This window comes from Puntigrus tetrazona, chromosome 12 (assembly GCF_018831695.1).
Source record: "Puntigrus tetrazona isolate hp1 chromosome 12, ASM1883169v1, whole genome shotgun sequence".
NCBI classification, from domain to species: Eukaryota; Metazoa; Chordata; class Actinopteri; order Cypriniformes; family Cyprinidae; genus Puntigrus; species Puntigrus tetrazona.
The window spans coordinates 11,055,694-11,079,177 of NC_056710.1; the positions used below are offsets into that span (position 1 = coordinate 11,055,694).

At 38.1% G+C, this 23,484-nt stretch overlaps 1 protein-coding gene across 6 annotated transcripts in view; it reads left to right on the top strand.

Moving 5' to 3' along the window:
* The window catches only part of mta3 (metastasis associated 1 family, member 3), a 26,583-nt gene continuing 3,099 nt past the window's right edge, over positions 1-23,484 (top strand). For 2 of the 6 annotated variants that reach the window (XM_043253866.1, XM_043253867.1), the window contains exons 1-19: positions 2-264; positions 1,872-1,939; positions 4,296-4,389; positions 5,998-6,124; positions 7,911-7,974; positions 8,060-8,177; positions 10,341-10,443; positions 11,338-11,437; positions 11,537-11,725; positions 13,576-13,650; positions 13,776-13,834; positions 13,999-14,120; positions 15,011-15,168; positions 15,555-15,777; positions 19,481-19,573; positions 19,648-19,830; positions 20,478-20,509; positions 21,381-21,505; positions 22,939-22,958. In XM_043253866.1, the coding sequence (XP_043109801.1) occupies positions 237-264; positions 1,872-1,939; positions 4,296-4,389; positions 5,998-6,124; positions 7,911-7,974; positions 8,060-8,177; positions 10,341-10,443; positions 11,338-11,437; positions 11,537-11,725; positions 13,576-13,650; positions 13,776-13,834; positions 13,999-14,120; positions 15,011-15,168; positions 15,555-15,777; positions 19,481-19,573; positions 19,648-19,830; positions 20,478-20,509; positions 21,381-21,505; positions 22,939-22,945 (1,968 nt within the window). In that variant the 5' untranslated portion in view covers positions 2-236 and the 3' untranslated portion in view covers positions 22,946-22,958. Of the gene's footprint in view, positions 265-1,871; positions 1,940-4,295; positions 4,390-5,997; positions 6,125-7,910; positions 7,975-8,059; positions 8,178-10,340; positions 10,444-11,337; positions 11,438-11,536; positions 11,726-13,575; positions 13,651-13,775; positions 13,835-13,998; positions 14,121-15,010; positions 15,169-15,554; positions 15,778-19,480; positions 19,574-19,647; positions 19,831-20,477; positions 20,510-21,380; positions 21,506-22,938; positions 22,959-23,484 lie in introns of all 6 variants that reach the window. The other 4 variants (XM_043253868.1, XM_043253863.1, XM_043253864.1 and 1 more) reach the window with 4 other exon arrangements.

The window sequence follows — 23,484 nt, forward strand, 5'->3', positions numbered from 1 at the left end:
GCGCTCGAGCCTTTTCTAGCGCGTGAGTGAGTTACTGTATTGTACTGTGAATCTCGGGAGGGGGGCTGCAAAAAATCTCCTATTCTTACAGAGGTCCATCCCCCATATTTAAAACCTCCTAAGCCAGATTGCTTTTTAACAGGTCACGGGACGTAGATGTCGTTTTGATTCGCATATTTATTTTGTTTTTATTTTAGTTTATGGTTTGGTTTTTTTAACACTCCGGGAGGGCAGAAATGGCGGCCAACATGTACCGGGTCGGAGGTATGTCCGTCTATATTCTGAATTAACGCAAGTCAAAACACAGGCACCACCGCAAGACCTGTCTGGGAGGCAGGGGCTCGTTTCAGCGGAATTGTCGTAACCGGTCGCTCACTTTTAAACTCTTAACACGTGCAGTGTCTTTGCAAAAGAAAGCGATAACGTGGATGGAGAATATTTTGGGTTCTGATGTGGGTCAGGCCTCTTAAACTATCATAGCCGCACTAGCATTTTAGCAAGCAGGCTATATTGCTAGCTAGCCACATCATAAACAAATAATCATTACTATATGTAAAACACACGGAAACGCGTATAACAGAGCGTGTTTCTTTCGGCTTTGATCTTACAGGAGAAAAGCGAGCTGTGCTTGCGACATAGCCAAGCCGATTTTTGACGCCGATGCTTTTCTTTGTGATCATTTGTCTCATTTTTTGGCACGTATCCATTAGTTACGGGTCCTCAATCGGCATGCAAGGTAGCAAAGCGAGCTAGCATTTAACAAAAACCCCTCACTCGGTTTTCCACAGAGAAACCACAGTGAACTCTAGTCCACTTGCTAGCTGAAACATTGCGAATGTTCACTATTTTGAAGGTTATTTGTTGTCACGTCTCTAATCATAAACACGTTTTAACGCAAAACCGTCGTGTCGTTTGTTTGTGCAATTAGCCGGCTACGCGCCGCGGAATTTGACATTGTTTCATGGCGCCGTTAATGCCGTGCCATTTAAATAGATTTTACAGCTCGAGCAGACTTTTAGCGAAATTACAGACGTTTGAATGAAGCGTCTATTTGACAAATGATTACATCGCACGGTTTAATGCGACCATTCCCTTGTGTGTGCTCGGCTATTCCGTAGATGTATCGGAATGTGAGTCGTGTGGCCATAAACAGAATACACTTGTTTGCATGAATTATTTGCAAGCATGCAACTACACATTGTTCATCTTCACCATCAGAAAAAGTCCATATCTCTACTGCACATAAGCAGTTTATTACTTCTACTCAGTCCAAGGCCAAATCTAAAAACTCATAGTTTCTGCAAGTTGTGGGGTATTTTTTATAAACCAGACCCATTAGTACTCTTAGAATTTCTTTCATTATGTAAACATAAGTATTGGAGGTATTACTTGATTCAAAAAGTACATTTAATACCTTGCACTTTATGTATACTTTTATTTATTACCAATTATAGAATTACCAGTCTGTGAGAGAGAAACCATTTACCTAAAAATATTTTATGGTGAGTTTTTTTTTTTTATTTTATTTTAAATGCCCAGCTGTCATTATGAAAATGTTCATTTTACCGCTACGGTAAACCAATGCTAACAGATAATCCCTGGCCCCAGTAGGCTGTATTGTTTTGAACTGCATCTACACCGAATTTCGCATCATGAATGGTTCTGTACTTTGTATAATAAAAATGCTCTATTACACATGCAATCCATCACCATAACATTTCATACATGTGGAATTTTTAAAAAGTAAATAGAGATTTATTTTTTTTATGCCACTTGAATCTATTAAGACTTAACTGTTATCCAAGCCTTAAAATGTGTTTTTTTTTATATTGATAAGAAAATAATTACGTGCTTTTTGTCTTCTTCTGCAGATTATGTCTTCTTTGAGAATTCTTCAAGCAACCCTTATCTGATCAGGCGAATAGAGGAACTGAATAAGGTACATTTCCCTCAGGGCTGGGAGGGAGAGGTCTGGATTGGTGGACACTGGGTGCACTGGTAGGGTGTCGACAAAGCATTGTCATGACACCCGACAAGCTCAGCCACCTCGCCCAAAGCCAAATTACTTGCATTTCTTGATCTGTCATATCTCCAGCACTTGTTTGCTGAGAAACTGTATCAGTGTGAGATCATAAAGCAGCAGACTTTTTTTTTGCCAAAAGAGAGGGTTCAGTTGTCCGGCAAATTCAGTTCCCCTGCAGGTTGTTATTCTACTTGGTGTCTGAACAATCAACCTGTGGCAGTCGAGATGCATTCAGTCTACATTATCCTTCTCCCATGGCCACTTCTAGAAATTGATAGTCCTTTACGAGAATAGAAAGTGGCCTTTTAGGATACTGATTGCATACTTTAAAAAGAAGTAGTGTAAAGATGTAAAGAAAAGTAAGTAACTTTTTTAAGTAGCCTTTTTTTATGGGAAAGATGCAAATGCTGTCCAAATGTATGTCTGGTCAGTTTTATTATACTTGGGTCAGAGCTGTCAGTTTAATATTTTTAATTTAGTAAAATGATCAAATTATCTTCACAGGGATTTTGCTAGCAAAGATTGATTTATGTGAATAATTGAAAGTAGATTTAATTAATTTAACATGCATGTCTTATTTCACTATATGAGTTATTTTTAAAATTTTAATTGATGATAATGATATTTTTTAATGTTCTTTTGTTGTAATAAATAAGATCTAAGCTGTACAATAACAAACAATAATAAAAATGCAATAAGACAAAAACTGAAATATAAAGAGAAAACATCTCATCTTCACTAGAAAAATTAAATATAAATTTGTTCTTTAAACTAAAGAAGTCATTCTTTTGAGCGGTTGAGTTTTTTTTCATAGTTTTATTTTCTTGTATGCATGTTTTTTTTTATTGCTGTAATGTGTCAATAACTGAAAACAGTCCTTTGCTTTGTTGATATAAAATTCATACAGATGAAGCAAAGTTTACATTGCCTACACCTTGCAGAATCTGCTAAATATTATTTTTACCATGATAAGAGGCATCATACAAAATGCTTGTTATTGTTTGTTTAGGACCGACATGAGTAAGATATTTCACATAAATTAAGTTTACATATAATCTGCAAACGAAAATAATAGTTACATTTATAAAAATGACCCCATTCAAAAGTGTACTTACACTTGATTCTTAATACTGTGTTGTTAGCGGAATGATCCACAGCTGTGTTTTTGTTTAGTGATAGTTGTTCATGAGTCCCTTGTTTGTCCTGAACAGTTAAACTGACCGCTGTTCTTCGGAAAAGTCCTTCAGGTCTCACAAATTCTTTGGTTTTCCAGCATTTTTGTGTAGTTGAACCCTTTCCAACAATGACTATGATTTTGAGATCCAACTTTTCAGGATAACCGAGGACACCTGACAACTCATGCAACTCTAACAGAAGGTTCAAATGCTCACTGATGCTCCAAAAAAAACCCTGATGCTTTAAAAGGCATTTAAATTTAAAAGTTAAAGATCAGGGTAAATTGAACTTATTTTGTTTGCTGGGAAACATGTAGGTAACTACTGTAGCTTCAGAAGGGCTGATATGATATTTAGGCAAAAATAGAGAAATGTACACGCGTGTCCCAACCCCCGAGCCTCGATACACGTTTCGCTGGTGTTTCAAAGAGAAGATGCAACCAAGCCATTTTTAACTTCCTTCTACACAGATTTGAACTGTTTTATGTCTAACTAAGTTACAAAGGATTCGAACCGGATCTCCTTGCCTCTTAAGTATGTCTCCATACTCCATAGCTGCTCAGCAAACCTACAGTCAGTGAAAACACATAGATAAGATGCCGGATATGTGTGATGCTAACATTCAGAAGCATGAGTTAACATACAATTGTGTAATATTCTTTAAGTAATTGTATGAAAATGACGCTTTATTAATCAAAACTGTAAATTTGTGTGAAATGGAATAAATGGTGTACTGTTTTTTGGAAACTGCAATGATATGTACTCTTTGGTACATATTTCGTATCTTGCTAAAAAGTGCACCCAGGTACATTTATGTCATGAGACATAAAAAAAAAAAAAAAAAAAACATTTATTAGGTGTATATTGTTTCTTGCTCATTTTAACCTCGTCTACAGTTGTAGTTATTACTCCTAAGAGGAGTGCAGACACGGCAGGTGTTGATACATTCAACACTGCACTGCTGATTAAACATAATAGACTGCAACCTCAGGTTCAAGCTTTTTCAGTATTGATTAACAGAGGTGTTAGGTTCCCTGTCCCCAGATACTGTATGAAGCTCCCTCAAGGTGACCCTGTTTGTCGCTCCTTTTTTTCAGACCGCAAGCGGCAATGTGGAGGCAAAGGTGGTCTGTTTCTACAGGAGAAGGGACATCTCACAGAGCCTCATCCAGTTGGCTGACAAACACGCAAGTGAGTGAACTTGAGTGTTTTTCAGGGCAACGCGAATGTATTGTCAAGGAAACGAAGGGCGGATTGTGACGTAGCATGCGTGAGTGGTCATTAGCATGATAATGAGAAGTCATTTCAAATTGCTCATGTAAATGCATATTCGTCTGTCTTCTGGTGCCTGTGTAAGTTAGCAGGGGAGCTGTAATCACTGGAGTACCAGAACCAGATGCCTGTAATTGGACAGCAGGGCTTTCTGATTTCTTAATGTTTCAGGGGCCCTCGACGAATTTGTCTAGATGAACTGGTCGCAATATAACCAATTTTTCTTGATTCTATGCGTTTCAGTGCTGACTAAATGAAAGGCCGTAGGAGAAGGATTAGTAAAATAAATTCATGGGTTTTGATGTGTAAGACCAGACCAACACTAGATTTGATGAGTAGTAGCACAGAATGTGGTAGTCATCACGTGCTTGCATGTTACTGAATTGTACAGTAAACAGTTGAAAAGTAAAAAGTTAACCTGAACAATTTTTGTTTGTAGTTTCATTTAACGACTGTTTAATATGACACACTTTTAAGCTAAAGCAGTCTAGACAATAATGGCTACCTCACTGTTCATACACCTGCCATAATCAATTGTGGTCAAATCAAATCAGTTACTGTTATAAGACTAATAGTTCTAGCTGTATTTTGATCTGTTGGAGCCATGTTCAAATCTGTCGTGAAACAGCTGATATATGCGTTTCTGTGTCATTTCTTGGTAACATTAAAAAGGCATACAATTAAGCCATGTTATTTAATTGGCATTCAATTTAGTGTTTAAGCAATATACACTACCATTCAAAAATTTGGGGTCAACAAATTTAACATTTTCCTTTTTACATTTCTTAAATCTCTTGACGTCTATAAGGCTGGTTTTAAAATCTGATCTATTTCTGTGATGCAAAGCTGAATTGTCAGTAGCCATACTTCAGTGTCACATGATCCTTCAGAAATATTTAGTATGATGATTTGCTGCTCAAGAACCAGTTCTTTACAATTTAATATTGTCATAGTTGAAAACAGGTGTATTACCTAATATTGTTTAAAGTTAGCAGGTGCTACTGTTTTTATTACTCAAGTAGGTAATGTAATTGGAATAGTTTTTACAGTATTTTATTATCATATTACTCTTGTTGGGTTTATTTTTCTCAGATTGTGTGTGTGTGTATATATATATATATATATATATATATATATATATATATATATATATATATATATATATATATATATAACAGCTTTCCAAAAACTCAAGTTTGCTTTAAATGTGCATCCACTCGTCTAACCAACTGGGGAAAAAATGTAGTTATGGTACTTCAAAGTCTACAATTAGCAGTAAATGACACTTTAATAATTTATGTTGGCCACAACAAAGCACAATAAACATCAACTGAAAATAAGAAGGCTGTGATCTTTAACATCTGCTTTGTTTATGCAAAACGTATTTGCAATTGGCTGATTTGGTTGGTGTCCTCTTTTAATGTGGTCGCCAATGCAAACTGTCCGTAAGGTAAATATGTGTTTTTCCCATTTATATACCTGTATGTGTGGCCAGGCCTTTAATTATTATTAATTCCCTGCCTGCAGAGGACCTGGAAGAAGAGAAGGAAAGCCCCTCGGAGCCCGAACTCAGTGAAAAACAGAAGCATCAGCTGCGCCACAGAGAGCTTTTCCTTTCCCGTCAGTACGAATCCCTCCCCGCCACACACATCAGGTAAACCCACCCACACATCCATATGTTTTTACGTATCTGATAAAGGCCAAAACTCTCTATTGAATTTTCACTTCACATTTTCTGAGGGCAGTTAAGGTAAGATAACAGCACAGCGCAACACCCAGCCTTTGAGTCACAGTTCCGCATCCATTCTTTAGCTGGCCGGTGGCACCCCAGGGCTTTTGTAGCACCCGCTGTGATTCAGGTGATAAATGCATTAGCAGCCTGGAGCCGGGTGGCAGTGGTTCTAATCAAAGGGAAGCTTCCTATGAGAAACATTAGTGGTGGTGCCGGGGTTTGGAGAGGCCTGCTGTGCTCACTGAAATTGATATTGGCCTCCAAATAAAGGAAATGTCACTCCCTTTCTTCTTTCTTTGTTTCATTTTTTTTTTCTTTTGGCTTCTGTGATCCATAAATATTGAGCAGTCATTGTAGGAGGCTAGCTGGCCTTTACATGGGATAATGTATTATGTGTGGAACTGGACACATGTCATGATGGAGTTCAGTTTTATACATTTATTTTAGCTCTGTCTCCCAATAAAGAGGAACAATTAATGCGTCCACTTAAATTCTGCATATATAATAGTATAGTCTTAATAGTTATTTATGCAGCGACTGAATTTGAGTGTATGGGTTTGCTTTTATAGTCGCCAATTATAATTTTTTTTGTTAAAATATTGTCTCCTAAACGGGTCTATCTGTTTATTTAAAATTATTCAAATGCTTGTTGATGCACTGCATTTTTCAAGTATTTAGTAATAAATACTACATTTGCCAAATATTGTCTGATGCTTGGGCTTGCAATTTAAAAAAAGATATTGTCATTCAGTGTGGTTAATTACATTTTAATGTCTCATAGGGTGGATAATATATTTTAATCACCTGAAGTAATGGCTGGCCCAAAAAAATGCAAATGCTATTTACTCTGCATACCATTTGCTTAAATTGCATGGTCTAAAAATCGCAGAATTAATAATATTTGAATCATCACCACAATGTCTGCTTCTCCTGATTTACTAAGCATAGTCATTTCCCAAATTTGCCTGCTGACTATTTATCCTAAAAATGTTTATTTTACATTTGCCTTTTGCGTTAACAAACTTCCATACGGTTTGCTTAAGCATTCCATCCCTGCAACCATGCGTTTACTTTATCTACATTAATGGGAAAAATGCAGAAATGCAGTTGAAAACGTCAGTAAATATGCAAGCTGTAGCGATTTCTTCTGAGATATTCTGTCCGTATAAAAGTGTAATAAATCTAGTCTGTCACACAGTTGTTTGTGCTGTTTGCTGGCACTGCCCCTTTAAATTAGTACCTTGGCGAGCTCCAGTTTCAAAGGCGCTTCCCTAACAGTGCAGGTTGGATGTAGACGTGGCAGCGTTCATGGTTAAATGCTCATTCGGAGGAGCACAGAGTGATTAGCATCAGTTTTCCTTTCTTCAATAGCTCTATAATGTTTTTTGTTCAGCACTTTCTCATTGTCTGTGTCTGTCCCTTATCTGTTTCCTGTCTGTGCCCTTTCTCCTTTTTAATTTCCTGAATTTTATTATAGTCCTCTCGCCCATCTGCTCTTTTCTCACCTTTTCATCTTTGCTCATGTCACCATCACACACTCACACGTTCTTCTGTAATCTTGCACCTTGTGTCTCCCCCTTCCTCCCCCGTTTAACTGTGGATTAGAGGATCTGTGGAGACAGCTGGATGCAGAACATAACACATGGGGCTGCGTGTTTAATCATTGATTTATCTTATTTTTTCTTTTCTTTTGGGGTTGTGAAAATAGGGGGAAGTGCAGTGTGGCCCTCCTGAACGAGACAGAAGCCGTGCTCTCCTACCTGGAGAAAGAGGTACGCAAGTTTTACTGTTTTAAATTTGAAGTCGAATAGATGTCTAATTGAAGTCTGCTGCATTCACTCTCTCTTTCTCTCTCAGGACACGTTTTTTTATTCATTGGTGTACGATCCCACACAGAAGACGCTATTGGCCGACAAGGGGGAGATTCGTGTTGGTCCACGCTTTCAGGCTGATGTCCCTGAAATGCTACAGGAAGGTTAGTGTATTTTATTTATTATGGGTGTTAAAATAATTAAGATATTAGTATTTAGATGCACTGTTTTTGTGTCTGTGACAAAGCTCAAGCTGCAAGTACAAGTCAATAAGTCAGAGTGGAGTTTGCTTGGCTGGTGAAGCAAATATGAAAAGTTCAGTTCAGTCTATTTGAAGATGTTTTTGGGACAGGGTCAGAAAATTAAAAAAAAAAAAACACAACCAAAAAGACCTTAAAGGGATAGTTCCCCCAGAGATGAAAAATCTGTCAGTGGTTTAATCGTAATTTTACAAAGAAGCAACTTAATTTTAGACGAAAAGAGCACAGACAAAAAGTTAGTTTGTTTATATGAAGAGATTTGTTACTTTTTTTTATTTAAAATTTTCAATTAGTTATGTTTCAATTTTAATTGCACAAAGAGATGTGCATCATTTTATCCAAGCAATAATAAAAGGACAAACTGTAAAAACTGTATAAATTTCATATTGTTAGAAATAAAAAGTGTTAGGAAAATCAAATTGTGAAATCAAATTAGTAAACCGAATTGATGTGAATTGTTACATCCCGAATTATGAAATAATTTCTTTACGGTTTGTGATGTAGTTGCGCTCTCCATGACACTCTGCTTCGTTGACCAAACAAAATCCTCAGACGTGATCCAGGATGCTATTAACATTAAACTCTCCACTTGTTCCTGTCACTGGGATTCAGCTGTGACTGTACAAAGACATGAATGAGCTGTTTAAACCAAACTACATTGAGTCTGAAAGTGAACTCGGATCTGTACGCTATATCTAACGTAGACAAAATAGCGGCAGTGATTGTAATTTCTATTTTCATTTGACACAACACCCGTGATCAAGTGTCAAGCTTTTAAGTGACTGAACACAAGTGACCGTTGCCTTTGGTGAGAAGATGAGTATTCGTCGATGTACATAAACCTCTTTAGAGGCAGTGTTTGTGGCCCCATGACATCATGTGGCACCATGTAAAAAAATTGCTTTGTTCATAACGAGGAGAATGTTTTGAGTCATGACCCCTTTAACTAGTTTTGTCTCTTTAGCCTAAAAGAATAAGATGTTTCTTTAATCTACAACGTTTACCATATCTTGGTCTAGTTTTTGCGGTTTAATCTGCGCTAGTGGTGCTGGGGTGTGGAAAGTGTTTTTTTTTTTTGTTTTTTGCGTGTGTCACACATAGATTGAGAATGCACATGCTAGTTGGTGTGCTCAAGCTCAACTTTTTGGCTTGTATGCAGGAGGAAGCTTTCGACACCACTTGTTGTTTGATGTTGGTTTTGGTGTGTTAGGGTTTTTACACCAGATCAGAGTTCAGATGTGTTAAAAAGTTAAAATAAGACTCGTAAGGTTTATGTTTATGTTTGGGGGCAGGGAGGTGATTGATTTTGTGTTTGAGCTGTAAAGTCCGTTTGCTCTGGAAATAGCAGTCTCATGGGGGTTGGCTGGCAGAGTTGCAGTGTCTCAATTTTACTTTGAGCTAGGATCGTGAGCACTGGTGCATCACAAGGAAAACTGTGCATTTACAGTATCGCCTCGTTCACCAGTCAAGTGTGAAATTGCTCTTCTGTCAGTCAGTGACCCCAATATGACTGTAAGTCTGTGACCCTGCTGCTCTCTCACAAACTTAGAAAAATGTCCAGTCAACAGCTCCCATTATCTATAATGACAGGCCAGTGACAGTCTGTGAGGGAAGCGTTTTTTCAATCCAGCTTTTAGAAGATGGAAAACCTTTCCATCCAAACAAGATGGATACAAAGTACTAACTTTTTAAATGATTGCTCTACGGTAAGGAAGGAGATTTGATCTGAACCTGTGCATTCTGACCTTCTCATTTAGCATACTTTTTTCATCCAAAAGCAACCGATAGTTCAGCATTTACACAATGTGGGATTAAGTGCCTTGCTCTTCATTCGAATGACAGGCTGGTTGGCTGATGATGATAATACCTGTCATCATCATCGTTCTTCATGATCTTGCTAAGCAGGCTGTCTTCCGTCATTACCTAACGGCAGGTTTGATTTACGTGTTAATTCACATGGTTGCCACGGGAACAAGTTGCCTGGGTTGTCTTGACAGAATTGTCGATAGGAGATTTTACCCTCTGGTTTGACACAGCCAGCTCTGATGAAAGAAATTTTCTCTTTAGGAGAGCCTGACGACAGAGACCAGTCCAAACTGGAGATGAAGATGTGGGACCCAGAGTGTCCGCTGACCAACAAACAGATTGACCAGTTTCTTGTGGTTGCCCGGTATGTTTTTGATGCTTTCAAGATTTCAGCTACGCCTTACTAAATTGCATGATTGATTTTTTTTTTTTTTTTTTTTTTTTTTTTTTTTTTTTTTTTAAATCCTTTAAAACTGTAATTTTTAACTGTTATGCTTCAGGGAGAAGATTGGACAGTTCTACAGAAGTAAATGCAAGTGTCAAACACTGAAATTTGATTAATATGGATTTTGTTGTTTTCTTAAAAAAATAACTCTACAGTTTGTTTGGTTTCTGAATATCTTTTGATTTTCAATGGTTTCATGTCTTTGTCTGCCAATAAGTCTATGCCCAAAATACATTGTGATCTAAATATTGATTCTTTATAGCAAATATTTTGCTATATATTGGGTATGTTATATTTTAAATGTACTCCAATTTAATTGACTTGAGAACTTGAATTGAAATCAAATCAATAAATCTACTTTATATGAATATCTAGCTGTTACAGATAAATTTGCACTCAACAATTGAGTTTTTCCTCACTCAACATTTTTTTCCTCCTGCTCTCAGTGACCCCATTTGACTTTTTTGATCTGTTTTTTGGTTGGGACCTGTTAGTTGAGAACCACTGCTGTAGAACAGTGGTTTTTAATTCCAGTCCTGGGGACCCCCTGCTCTGCACGGTTTGCATGTCTCACTTATTTGACACACCTGAATGAGATCATCAGCTCGTTAGGAGAGAGATCCGTAAACTGAACAAATGAGCTGATGATCTCATTTATTGTTAAATAAGGTAGACATGCAAAAAGTGCAGATCAGGGGGTCCCCAGGACGGGATTTTAGAACCGCTGCTGTAGAAGACACTGGAAACTGTGTCAACAAGGAAACTGATGTGCATAATTAAATCTGCATGATGAATTTGGTGATCTGTGTGCAGAGCGGTTGGTACTTTTGCTCGAGCGTTGGACTGCAGCAGCTCCGTCAGACAGCCCAGCTTACACATGAGCGCCGCGGCAGCCTCACGAGACATCACACTGGTACTCATCCCATCAGCACCATCTGTCTCGCTCCATATATCCTCTGGAGAAAGACCCTGATTAATTCTCTGCCTATCTTATCTGTTTCCCGCTCTTAAGTTCCATGCCATGGACACCCTGCACCGGCACGGCTATGACCTCTCCAGTGCTTTGAGTGTACTCGTTCCTCAAGGAGGGCCAGTGCTGTGCCGGGATGAGATGGAGGAGTGGAGCTCGTCAGAGGCAAACCTGTTTGAGGAGGCTCTGGAGAAGTACGGCAAAGACTTCAATGATATCCGGCAAGACTTTGTGAGTATGCACAGAAAGCAGAGGTGGGGGAATAATTGATTTGATGCATTTTTTATTTATTTTTTTAACACTATACAACACTATTGTTTAAAAGTTTGGGGTTAAGATTTTTTTTTGTTTACCAAGGCTGCACTTATTTGATTAAAACAACAGTTTATATTGTGAAATATTATTTACAATGTATTTTAAAATGTATTCCTGTGCGAGGCTGAATTTTCAGCAGCCGTTACTGCAGTCTTCAGTGACACATGCCAAATTGGTGCTCAAGGTTCATATCATCAGTGATGGAAACATTTTGTATTTTTGTGGAAACAGTTTTTTTCGGATTCTTTTAAATAATTAAAAGAACAGCATTTCTTAGAAATAGACATTTTTTTGTAACAATGTAAATTCCTTTTCTTTCACTGTTAATCGATTTATTCTTCTGTTTAAGAAAAAAAATCTAACTTACCCAAACTTTTGTACAAAAGTGTACTCTAAAATAAAACATTGTCTTGAGCTACTTGCTTGCTAAAGATTCGCTGAAAGATCAAGGTGCATCGAAAATCATTTCGAAGTCAGTCACGAGATACTTAAAGATTCTCAAGAATCTTAAAGATTGGTGCTGTTGCAAAAACAGAAATGATCCAGTTTAGAGGAGCTTCAAATGAAGGGAAGGAAGAGTAGCAGCAGAGAAACGATGAGGCGATGGGAAGGTTGGATCTATTGAGAGGGTTTGATTTGGAGCGTGTTGTTTCTTGACCTAACTTGAGCACATTTGATCTGTTCATTCAGAGACAAGGGTACTTATTTGTATGGTGGCTGGAGTGAGAGCTTTGGTGTTAGGGTGTGAACACAAGGAAAAGCTGTTTTTCTATTGCTCTGAGAAATGGGATTTCTTTACTCTCTGGCTTTATTTCTCAAAATGGAATGAAAAATAACTGCTTCTAGCAGTGCACTGGTTTCCTCTTACACCATGATTCCCTTGCTGTCTTTAAAGCAGTCATCGATAGTGAATGATTTGTGCTGTGATTAATAGATAGAAGAGGAGGATTCAAAACGTTTAAAACCTCATCGACCATTGCAGGGGTTGAATATCTAATTCGGCTTGTCTGGCTGATTCTGCATTCATTCTGTGCAGGTAGTTTTATGGACGTACAAAGTATTGAAATGTTGAGTGGTCTAGGTGTTTTATAATTAAATAAAATTGTCAAATGTCCAAAGTGCATGTTGCTAGATAACTATCTACAGAATGAGGACATACAGATAAAAATCTGAAAGTGCAGATAATGGAAAAGAAAGTCTACATTTCTTACATTGTGATTAAACGCAGTATTTCTCATTGTTTTATTACGCATATTTGTTTTAAATAAAATGGTTAAAACAACTCAGTTTAACATTTTTTTTTTTAAACACAAGCATAAGTTAAGAAGATCTGTAATCTAAAGATTGTCAGTTTGATCTTCAGTTTCCTCGACGCGTTCAAAGAGAAACCAGCCACTAAAAATACAGAGCAGCACCACAGGATGTTAATCTAAATGTTCTTCATAACACCAGCTGTCAGCCCAGAAACACCTCTGTGTTCATTTTTATACTCTACTCACCCTCGCATAGATGCGGGCCAAAAGTGGGGGCTCGGCCAGCTTTAAATTAAGATATCTTAAATTCTTTGCACCCGTTTCATGCACGTTTCCTTGTGCTCAGCAGGTGCTCATGAATAATCATGCGTGCCTGCATGCGATTCTAGACATACCTTCTTCAGAATAAATATTCCATAGATTCCAACCATTTAAAGAATTAGGACAAGACCTGTATCTTCAGTTTGATGCCTCCCTATGGTTTTTGACGTCTTAACCTGTGTTTTGTTTCAGCTTCCTTGGAAGTCGCTGACCAGCATCATTGAATATTATTACATGTGGAAAACCACAGACAGATATGTTCAGCAGGTGAGCAGCATTTTTAGCTTAAAGCCGTACTTAGATTATCTTTCAGTTATCTGTGAATCTCTTTCTCTGTTTGCTCTGACTGTCTTTGTTCTGGCTTTAAGTTTAATATTTATAATTTTGTACAGAAACGACTGAAGGCAGCTGAAGCAGAGAGCAAACTGAAGCAAGTCTACATCCCTACATAGTGAGTTTTAGGATTTCTAAAATACCAGCTCTACGCCATGATCTCAGTGGTCCTTTATATTAGGATCAGTCTCAACTGCAGTGGCTGCTTTTTTTTTTTTGCATGTTTATAAACCTTTTGTAAAAGATTATAGTGTGAAATGTAATTTGCTTTTTGCCTCACAGCAACAAACCCAATCCCAACCAGATCTCCGTCAGTAATGGCAAAATGGCTACTGTGAATGGTGCAGCAGGCACAGGCAGTTTCCACACAGCCGGAGGCGGCCGTGCATGTGAGAGCTGTTTTGGTGAGTAAAGACCCTCTTCGCCTAATTACAGTCAACACAGCCATCCAATCAATTCCCTGCCTCTCCTGGAAGGCATGTCACACCTCCTGTAATCAATGGGGCTGGATACTGCATTTTCACCCTTTTATCTTTCAATCAGATCAATCAAAGCTGCTACATCACAATCTATGTGATCTGCAATGATTAGTCTGGATCAATTTAACCTTTAGTAATGAACAGTGAGGAGCATAAAGTGAATTTCATCCCATCAAAATTCAATTCAAAGATTTTTTTTTTTTTTTGCGAATTCCTTGAATTCCTTGAAGTTTTCCATTTTTAAACCAAGAATCTTAATCTTATTAAACACCAATTTATTAAAAGTTTAACATTTTAATTTTAAGCCCCTATATTATCTTTCTGCTAAATACTGGTAGATATTTCTGTTAAATATTAATTATTAAAATAATGTGTTAATTTAATTAATGTGTAATAGTACTATCATTATATTGAATAATAGCTCTGTCACGCTTTCTTCGTTTTACGCAAAAGAAAGTCAAATGCTCATGACTCTCAGAGCAGTTCTAGAGATGTTCATGTACTCGTATATTGAGGCGGTACAGACTAAAAAGCCTGGAAAATAACATAATTCATTCACATGTAGAATTCATAATTAAATGGTATTTTAATGGCTTAATATTTCACAAATATTTGTCCCTAATGCATCTCGATTTAAGTAATATCTCCTTAGTTTTCAGTTCCGTTTTTACGGAGGCTGCACGTTCATTTAGACGAACTGAAGTATGCAGAATTAATTGAATACAAATGAGATTTTCTTGAACATGAAATACACATCAGTCATTAAACCTATTAGTGCATTTCTGAGTTATTAATTTATTCCTCTCTGATTACAGCCGTACAGTCTGCTCAGTGGTACTCGTGGGGTCCTCCTAACATGCAGTGTCGCCTTTGTGTGTCCTGTTGGATGTACTGGAAAAAGTATGGTGGCCTGAAGATGCCAAGCAGAGCTGAGGGGGAAGAGGAAAAAACACCTCCAAGCCCTGCACCAAATGTAAGTACCATTCTGACGGTGTAGATTTGAGCTATTGGATTAGCTAATATATAGAACTACATTGAAAAAGTGCTACTGTAGTATCAGTATCACTTGTAAATAATTACATCATCCTGATTTTGGGAAGCAAAATTTCAGCAAAAACACATTGGCGCAAACCATTAATCCTGGTTGCCAATTAAGAGAGCTGTCAGTATCAGGAGTCTTCTCAAAACTTTAAACAAAGTTCCCCTTTCATTTTTTGCATTGTCAAGTTGAAATACTGTCCCTATCAGGAAGTTTTAGGAAATGGATTTTTTTTTCTGAACTGCCTCTGGATACAAACAGTTTTATCAATGATTGTACCAATCAATCCCCAACTTCCCTCATTGTCTGTCTCTACATAGGAGATGCGTTCTCGTGGCCATGGCGCCCGTCAGTCTTCCCACATGGTTCCGATAAGGAACAGCGGCAGCCCCAAATCCTCCATGAAGACTAAGCAGGCGTTCCTCCTGCAGGCCACGCGCCTCACCAAGCTGGCGCGTCACATGTGCCGTGATCTCATCAGGCTGCGCCGGGCCGCGCGCCGCCCCTTTGTGCCCATTAACTGTGGTGCCATAAAGGCGGAGTGTAAGAGCTCTTTAAATTCCTAACTTCAGCCTCGCGTGCAAACACACACACACACACACACACACACACACACACACACACATAAACAAACAAACACACACACACACACATCCACACTGTCCCACCCGCTTTGTTCCCCGACCACACCTGTCCACATCTCGCTGTCATTCCTCCCCTCCATCTTCTGTCTCGTACTGTTTTTATTATTATTATAATTATAATTATTGTTATTATATTTTATTTTGGTTTTTGTATTCTCCCCACCCCATTTCCAATAAAGACTGCCTGTCCTCCATATTTTGCGTTTCAATCATCTTTTCACTTCAAATTCACTCCCCCCCACACTTGTTGACTTGGGTTAAGGGTTTTATGACATTGTTTAAATTGAACATAAGCACATTTTTTAGCACTTCTCTGAGTTTGTTGAAGAGAGTTTTGTATGCACACATCACAAACACAAAGACTTAATGGATGCCCTACTATGCCTGCTTCATCGTACATTGTAATTTTACTTGAAAATGCGTATCATAATCGGAGCCTTATATTTATTAAAAGCTCAATGAGAGACTTGAAAGACTTTGCCTAAAGAAAGCTATATTTTGCACACTGATGTACTAAAATAACTAGGTGTATTGTTTGGTTCAAAGTTATGTGGGTTTTTTTTTTTTTTTTTTTTTTTTTTTTGCTGTTACTTAGTCTCTCCATATTTGTTCTTTAAAAAGGATAAGCTATTTTGGTTTTGCGTCTTTTAGCCCTAAACAAGTTTATAGTGTTTTAATGCAATTGGCATTTACAATTTAAGGATGGGAAATATTTTTGTGTATTCTAGGTTTATTGTGGGAGGATTTTAGAGCTATAAGAGTTGGATTTGCAGGATTTAAGTGCGTGAAGTCCAAAACTGATGCGTATGTTACTTGTAAATATTGTACATTTGTGAATAGCTGCTCTTAGACTTGCTAAAAAGCCTTTATGGCTATTAAAGTCAAGAGTGAATGACACTAGGTTGGGATGTTTGGATGCTCAGTACAGTTGGTTCAGGTAGAAGGATCTCTATGATTTTGCACAGAACAAACACCCTCTAATCTGGGATCTTTCTTAAAATATGTAGCGTATTTTCAGAAGATTATACCCATAGCTGCTTTATCAAATCTAAACGCAGTACAATTAGTCCTAGGAAGTACACTCATTCAACATATTTTAACATTTTGCATTTTAAATTTTTTTTTTTTTTTTTACCCTTTATAAAATGTGCGATTTAAGATTTTACTTTTTGACTGAGATCAAATAAATTATTATAGGAAAACTTGTTACATAAATAGAAAAAAAGTACAAAAATTTATAATTGTGTGTGCCAAGATTTGTAGTTGAAATACTGTCCCTAATATGAAATACTGTCGGGAAGGTTTATGGAAATATGTACCTCTAAAGTGTGAATTATCATTTAGTGTATGTGCGTTAATGCCTCAGCTTTAATTTGATGCTTTCACTGAACTGCCTCTGAATACAAACAGTTTTATCAATGATTGTACCCAAGAGAACATTAATGTCTCTGAAGGGAAGAATGGGTCTTATTTTATTGTAGCAGACTGCTATACAAAACAGTATTTCATGTGGAATAGCTAATTGAATTGCTATTACCTTCGCAATCAGTCAATCATTCGGTAGCTAACATTGACAGGCTTTTCAGAGGCATGCATGTATGTAATGAGATGATTAACAAGCAACTCTTCTATTATGCTTTTCAGTAATGCAAGAATGATGGACTATCAGTCTAATTTTGGTGCAGTTTATGATGTAATTAATTAGATGTTCAATAAGTCGGAAGGAGTTATTTACAAAACATTGAGTCATGCAGTTGGGAAAAATTCCCAGATGTATTTGTTATATTGATATTTAAAATCTGAAGTTTGTTCTCCCGAAGGGTTTGCACGCTAGTCTGCAATTTGTCAAAAGGCCAATTTAAAATGCTGAGGAAGTTGGTCAATGGCGGTAATTGATCAAGAGGACTTTGTGTGTTGGGAAGTGTTACGTTAGCACAGAAAAGAGAAATGATCTTAGGCCAGAACTTTTAAAGAGATGGTTCTGCGACGTTGGCAATAATTTAAGATTTTGGGGTTCTTAAATGGTTACTGATTTATTAGTTGTCATAAAGAGCAGTTGATTAATGTAAATAGAGTCGGGATGAAAGGAAAAGGGCATACTTTTCCATAACTTTTTAAGTACATCACAAACTAAAAACCCACAAATATGCAACTCGCTTTTAAACAAGCCCAAAGATGAAGCTCATGGTAGCCAGGCTTTGCTCTAAAGGCAGCTGTTTCCTCTTGACAGGCACTTGTAAATAGGTCACTTTTACAGAGAGAGCTCATATCAACAGAGAAAGAGAGCCAATCACCTGCTCTGCGTCTGTCCAATCAGAAGTTTTTCCACTCAGTTTTGCATCTCCCATCATCATTTTCCCCCTCATCTCCCATAATGCGAAACCTTCATTCTATGCTTCCATTCCACCTCTGTCTCCACCCCAAACACGTCTGTATGTATCCCCAGCCATAAAAAAGTTCTGACATCTGTGTCCTGAAGCACGAGGGACCCGGGTGGGGGCAGCATGCTCTTTGGTTTGTCTCTCTCTTTTATTTTTCTTTGTGTGAATGTCTTGTGGGCAACCAAAACACCAATAAAACCATGGCTGAAACCATCCTATCTGAGTCCTTGTAGTTTCATGTGTCTCGTGTACCTGTCCATCACTCTGTTGCACGCACACCGACAGGCCGAGCAGAGCGGCAATCATGTGGTATCTCCGACAGCATGAGCTCCATCGGCTCCTGCCTTGCCTTCATGACTTGTTTACATACACACACTCATAAGAAGCCGCTGTGAATGCAACATCGCATTTGTTTTCTTCGTTCCAACCTCATTCAACATGCTGGCTAACTAGGTTATGTTCAACATCTTGCCTGCCCATCAGAGATTGTGCATGAAAATCATGGAATAATCGGGTTTAGAGCGTCGAAATGCGGCGCGCAAATGGCGCTATGAATCACGGGAGTTTAATAAAACACATTTGCAACCATGAGGATTCAAAGGTGAAGAAAACAGTTTGTTACACACATAAAAGTCAAAGATCCGCTACTTCAGCACTTCCCCGAAGGCACAGGTTCATTCAATTTAAAGAATGGATTTTGTGTCGCTAGATAATGCATCACCTGGCAATGTTTTTTTTTTTTTCTCCACATTCAATATATGGTTGAAAGGGTAATGAATTGAAGTTACATCGGTACATCTTCAAGACAGCTTCTCTCCAGGTTTGCCAAGTCAACAAGAAGAACAGCCTGAAGAGAACGACTTTAAACAACTTCTGACTCCTCTGGAGTTTTAATGAATTTTAAAACCAACCAAAGAAAGTTGGAGTGATTTTAATGGGTTCACTGTGGTCAGATCAATGTTCCGGAGTTCACCGGGAAGAAATATGTTCAGTAGGCCCTAAAGAACGAACCGAGCAGCAAATGAGATTCGACTCTGCTAGCTGCTCCCATGAAAATCGTTGTCTGGTCAGAAAGATTAGTCACCGCAGGCTTGGTGTATTGCCTCGACATCCATCAAGCTGGCCTGTTCGTGTTGGTGTCTAAGTGTGAATGTCTCTTTCTCGCTCTTTGACTTGCTTCTATCTCCGTTTGTGTGTTCTGTACTGCCGGTCGATGAATAGATATGATCCGGGTGTCAGAGGGCATGACAGGGCGACCTATGAAGCCCAAATCTTCCCCGAGGAGCACCCTGACCAGCGTCTTGCAGTATCTCGGTGAGCCACGCGACATTATAAATGTCTCTTTTGAGTTGTAACTAACAGATGACAGTGAATATTCTGTCTTTCAGAGACTCGTCCAGTAACGCACGTTCAACGGCCTCATCGCACCCCTGGCCTTCAGGTGCAGCCCCCACGGCGCCTGCTTTCTTCTCTTCCCAGTCATGGCCCGCATGGCATGCTGGGAAAACGGAGCTACCATCACCACAGCAGGGTTGAATCTGCTGAGAGGAGAGCCAGTGCTCCAGGACAAGGTGGGTTTACAGTAAACAATACATATTACTCTTAAAAATGAAGGTTCCAGAAAAGGGTTTGCAGTGGTGCCATTAAAAAAAACTAAAAAACATTTGCGGTTCTCTAAAGAACATGTCGAAAGGTTCTTCAAAGAACAATCAATGCCAATAAAGAACAAAGAACTATAGAAATAAATGTTACCTGACATCTTTTATTAAGTGTAAATAATATTTTAAACAACTCCTAAACATCAAAAGATCAATTTATTTATACACAAAGAAAGCAAAAATTATAACTACATAAACTACATTTTATCTCCTCTGCGTCGTCCTAGCGGCATTTTGGAGATACCCACTAAATAGAGCATGCTGTTCTGTGTCAGATGTGCCATGGGAATTGTTAATAAAGTTATTTCTATGTGTACAAAAATTATTCTCGTAGCTCAAAATTACGGTTTTATCTTCTTTTTATGTTTTTTGACCTTTATCATGTTCAGGGTGAGTAATTGATGACAGACTTTTCACTTTTGGGTGAACCATCCCTTTAAAGGTTCTTCATCAAAACCTAGATGCCCATAAGGAACCTTTATTTTTAGGAGTATAAATGTCTAAGAAGGATATGGCATGGCATTATATGCTTATTTCATACTACTTTTTTTTTGTCATAGAAAATCCAGCCCATATTGTGGGACCCATTCTGGTAAGTAACAATGACTTGATTCACTGGTATCACTGGTTTAGACTAAAGCAGGAAGGTCTTGTATGTTATCAGTGCCGTTTCATCAGACTGGAAGACAATAACGTGCTAGTATTTGCTGAGAGAGCGAGATTCCATCTTATAACGTATTCGGATGCAGATACTGTTGATGCCGTGAATTAGTTCAGGTGACAGCTTCAATCTCCAGCCTCGGAGGTTTCCCACAGATTATTGCGGCCCGGGTGAAATGGAAATGAGATGTGAGAGACAGCAAAACAAACACAAAGGCACTCACTGTTCATCCATGAGATGAATAATGTAAATATAGCGGATGGACCTTCACCTCATTTTTGGCCTGTCGCTTCTAAAACTGAAGAAGATTAAAAGTTGCTTTACTGTTTCAGTTGTTTATCTCTGTGGATATTATTTGCATCTTGTGGGACAAAACTAATTTATAAATCCCAGGTTGAGTTTCAACCTAGGAAAACAATAGAAGGAAATTGCTTTGCTAATAAGGCTTTTTTTGTGCATCTTGTTTATTGAGAAACACCAACATATAATATAATAACGAGATTATTCTGTTTATTACGTGACTACTTAAAATGCAAGCACAATATTAATCAAAATATTTACTATTATATTTAATTTTGAATTAATTGTTTTATCTTTCTCAGAAAACAGCAACACAGTATTTTTTTTTTTTGCCAAATCATTTTCTATTTATTGCTTTTGGGACTCTTGAGCTTCTAGGCATCTACCAAATGTTTTATGCTAACTATAAAAATGAATACCGAAGTCCTCTGAGGGCATATAGTCAGTAACCTTTTTGCAAGAGGGAAATATTTCAAGAAGCCCATCTCCTTCCCTATTTCAGCAGCATAATGGAAGCAGCACCGGTGCCTCCAACGCTCGCGGCAGTGGCCTGATGCTCCGCAAGAGACGACCTAACTGGATCGATGCTCCCGATGACAGCTTCTTCCTGGTTTCCCGAGAGACGAGGTGTGCAAACCAACCTCGCTGTCCATTTTGGCAGCATTTCCCATGGCATCGCACTCCTCTAGAACCTAAACTTGTCGTGCCTTGTTCACGAAGGGACATTGAAATCCACTTTTGTGTGCTCTCATTTGGTTAGCCCGTATGTAGAGCCTAGAGACAAATTTAATAGAAAACAGCAGGGCAGACGCACTCCATGTCGAAAAAAAAACAGCCCTTACCTTGTTCTTCCATGATTGGCACCTGCAGAGATTATCCCCTGAGATGGCATGACACATCTGATTAAGTTTCCATCATTTTGATTCAACCTTCACCTAAGAGTGACTGATCTTGGTGACAGGATTGGCACATGTGTAATTACTGCATTGGTCATACCCAGTGACAGTGGCGGGTAAGAGGGTCTAAGCCAGAGTTGTCAGTGTAGAAATGGGCGAGTCAATCTCAGATGTCAGGGACAATTTTTCAATAACAAAGATCCTATAATTAACAATACCCATGATCCCATTAATTTGTGGTGGCATGGAGAGACAACTGAAATAAATGATTTTTGATGCAGATTGAGGTTAGGTTTAATCCAGAGAGATGAGACTCCACAGGTAACTTAATGCTTCACAAACACACATACACTACCAGTCAAAAGTATGAACACACAACTTTTTTTTTTTTATTGTTTAGGATTATCATGATCCTAAAACTTTATGCTTAAATGCTTGTAAATAGCATTGTAAATAATTGTCGCTTTTTTATAAATTAATTTGATAAATATAGCATTTTTTATGTATTTATGTACATTATATAAATATATCATTTATTTGTTTATTTTTTGTTACATAAATCCCATATGTTCAGAAGTTATTTCAGTTTTGCTAACTGACAGTTTTTTTTTTTTTGTCTTATTTATTTACTTATTTTATTCATGTTTGATTAGTTGTGTCCAGACTTTTGATTGCCAGTGTACTTGTCTCACTACATTTGTGAATGTGTTTTTTTTATTTCCTTATAACAATGTAGAGTCATATCAACATTTCTCAGTAGAATTGTTCGGCAGTGTTATTTAGACTGGAGATGGTCTCCACAAGCCATCCTCCGTCATTTTGCAGTAATACGATGAAAAGATTAACTTGTTATTTGCTGTTAAATCTCAGTCAACTGAAATGAAATATGAAAGGATTAAGAGCTGCAGACATTAATAGCTTACTTTTTACCAACTCTGCATGAATCGAACACATCCACAATGCTAATGACATCCCTGTTTGCGCTGAGTTTAAAGTACAAACTGGATGTGAAATGTTTCTGAAGTTCTAGTTAGAGTCGAATTAAACAAACGGAGATGTTATTTTGAGCAGGGGGAATTGGACACATGATTTGCCCTGTTGTTTCATGACTACTTTTTGACTACTTTTTAGTGACTGTTTGCTTGTCTCGTTTTGTTGCTGCAGCTGTTAGACACCTGAACATGGTAAGATCGCACGCACCGTACACAAAACCCAAAACCACATTACCTGTGGAGTCTTGCAAAATGTATGAAATGTATGACCAAAAGAGACACTCGATTAACCTATACACTCAATGCGAACTGCCTTTCCGGTGGCTTTTGACACCTCAACCTGCAAAATGTCTTTTTATGCTTAATGTAGATCAGACAGAAGTCAGATAGTCATAATAGTTCACCCACAGCAGCAAGGGCTTTGGTTTTAATATCTTTGGCATTGAGAAGTAGATGTGAGCTGGAGCTTGAAGAAAAATGCCTCTCCATTACAGCCACATCCATATGAGCCATGACTTGCACGGCTCCCTATGGCCTCCAGCGCTGGAGCGGATGCTAGGCTAAATTTAGCGCTTCTGCTTTGAAAGATTAGCCTTTAACTAGGCAAGAGACCCAGAGACAAATGGTATCTGGTCTGGGACTCGGCCTGGTTCTCTAACAGGTTTACACCAGACTGTCACGACTCTCTCTTGCTAAAATTGCACTCTGATGTTTGAGC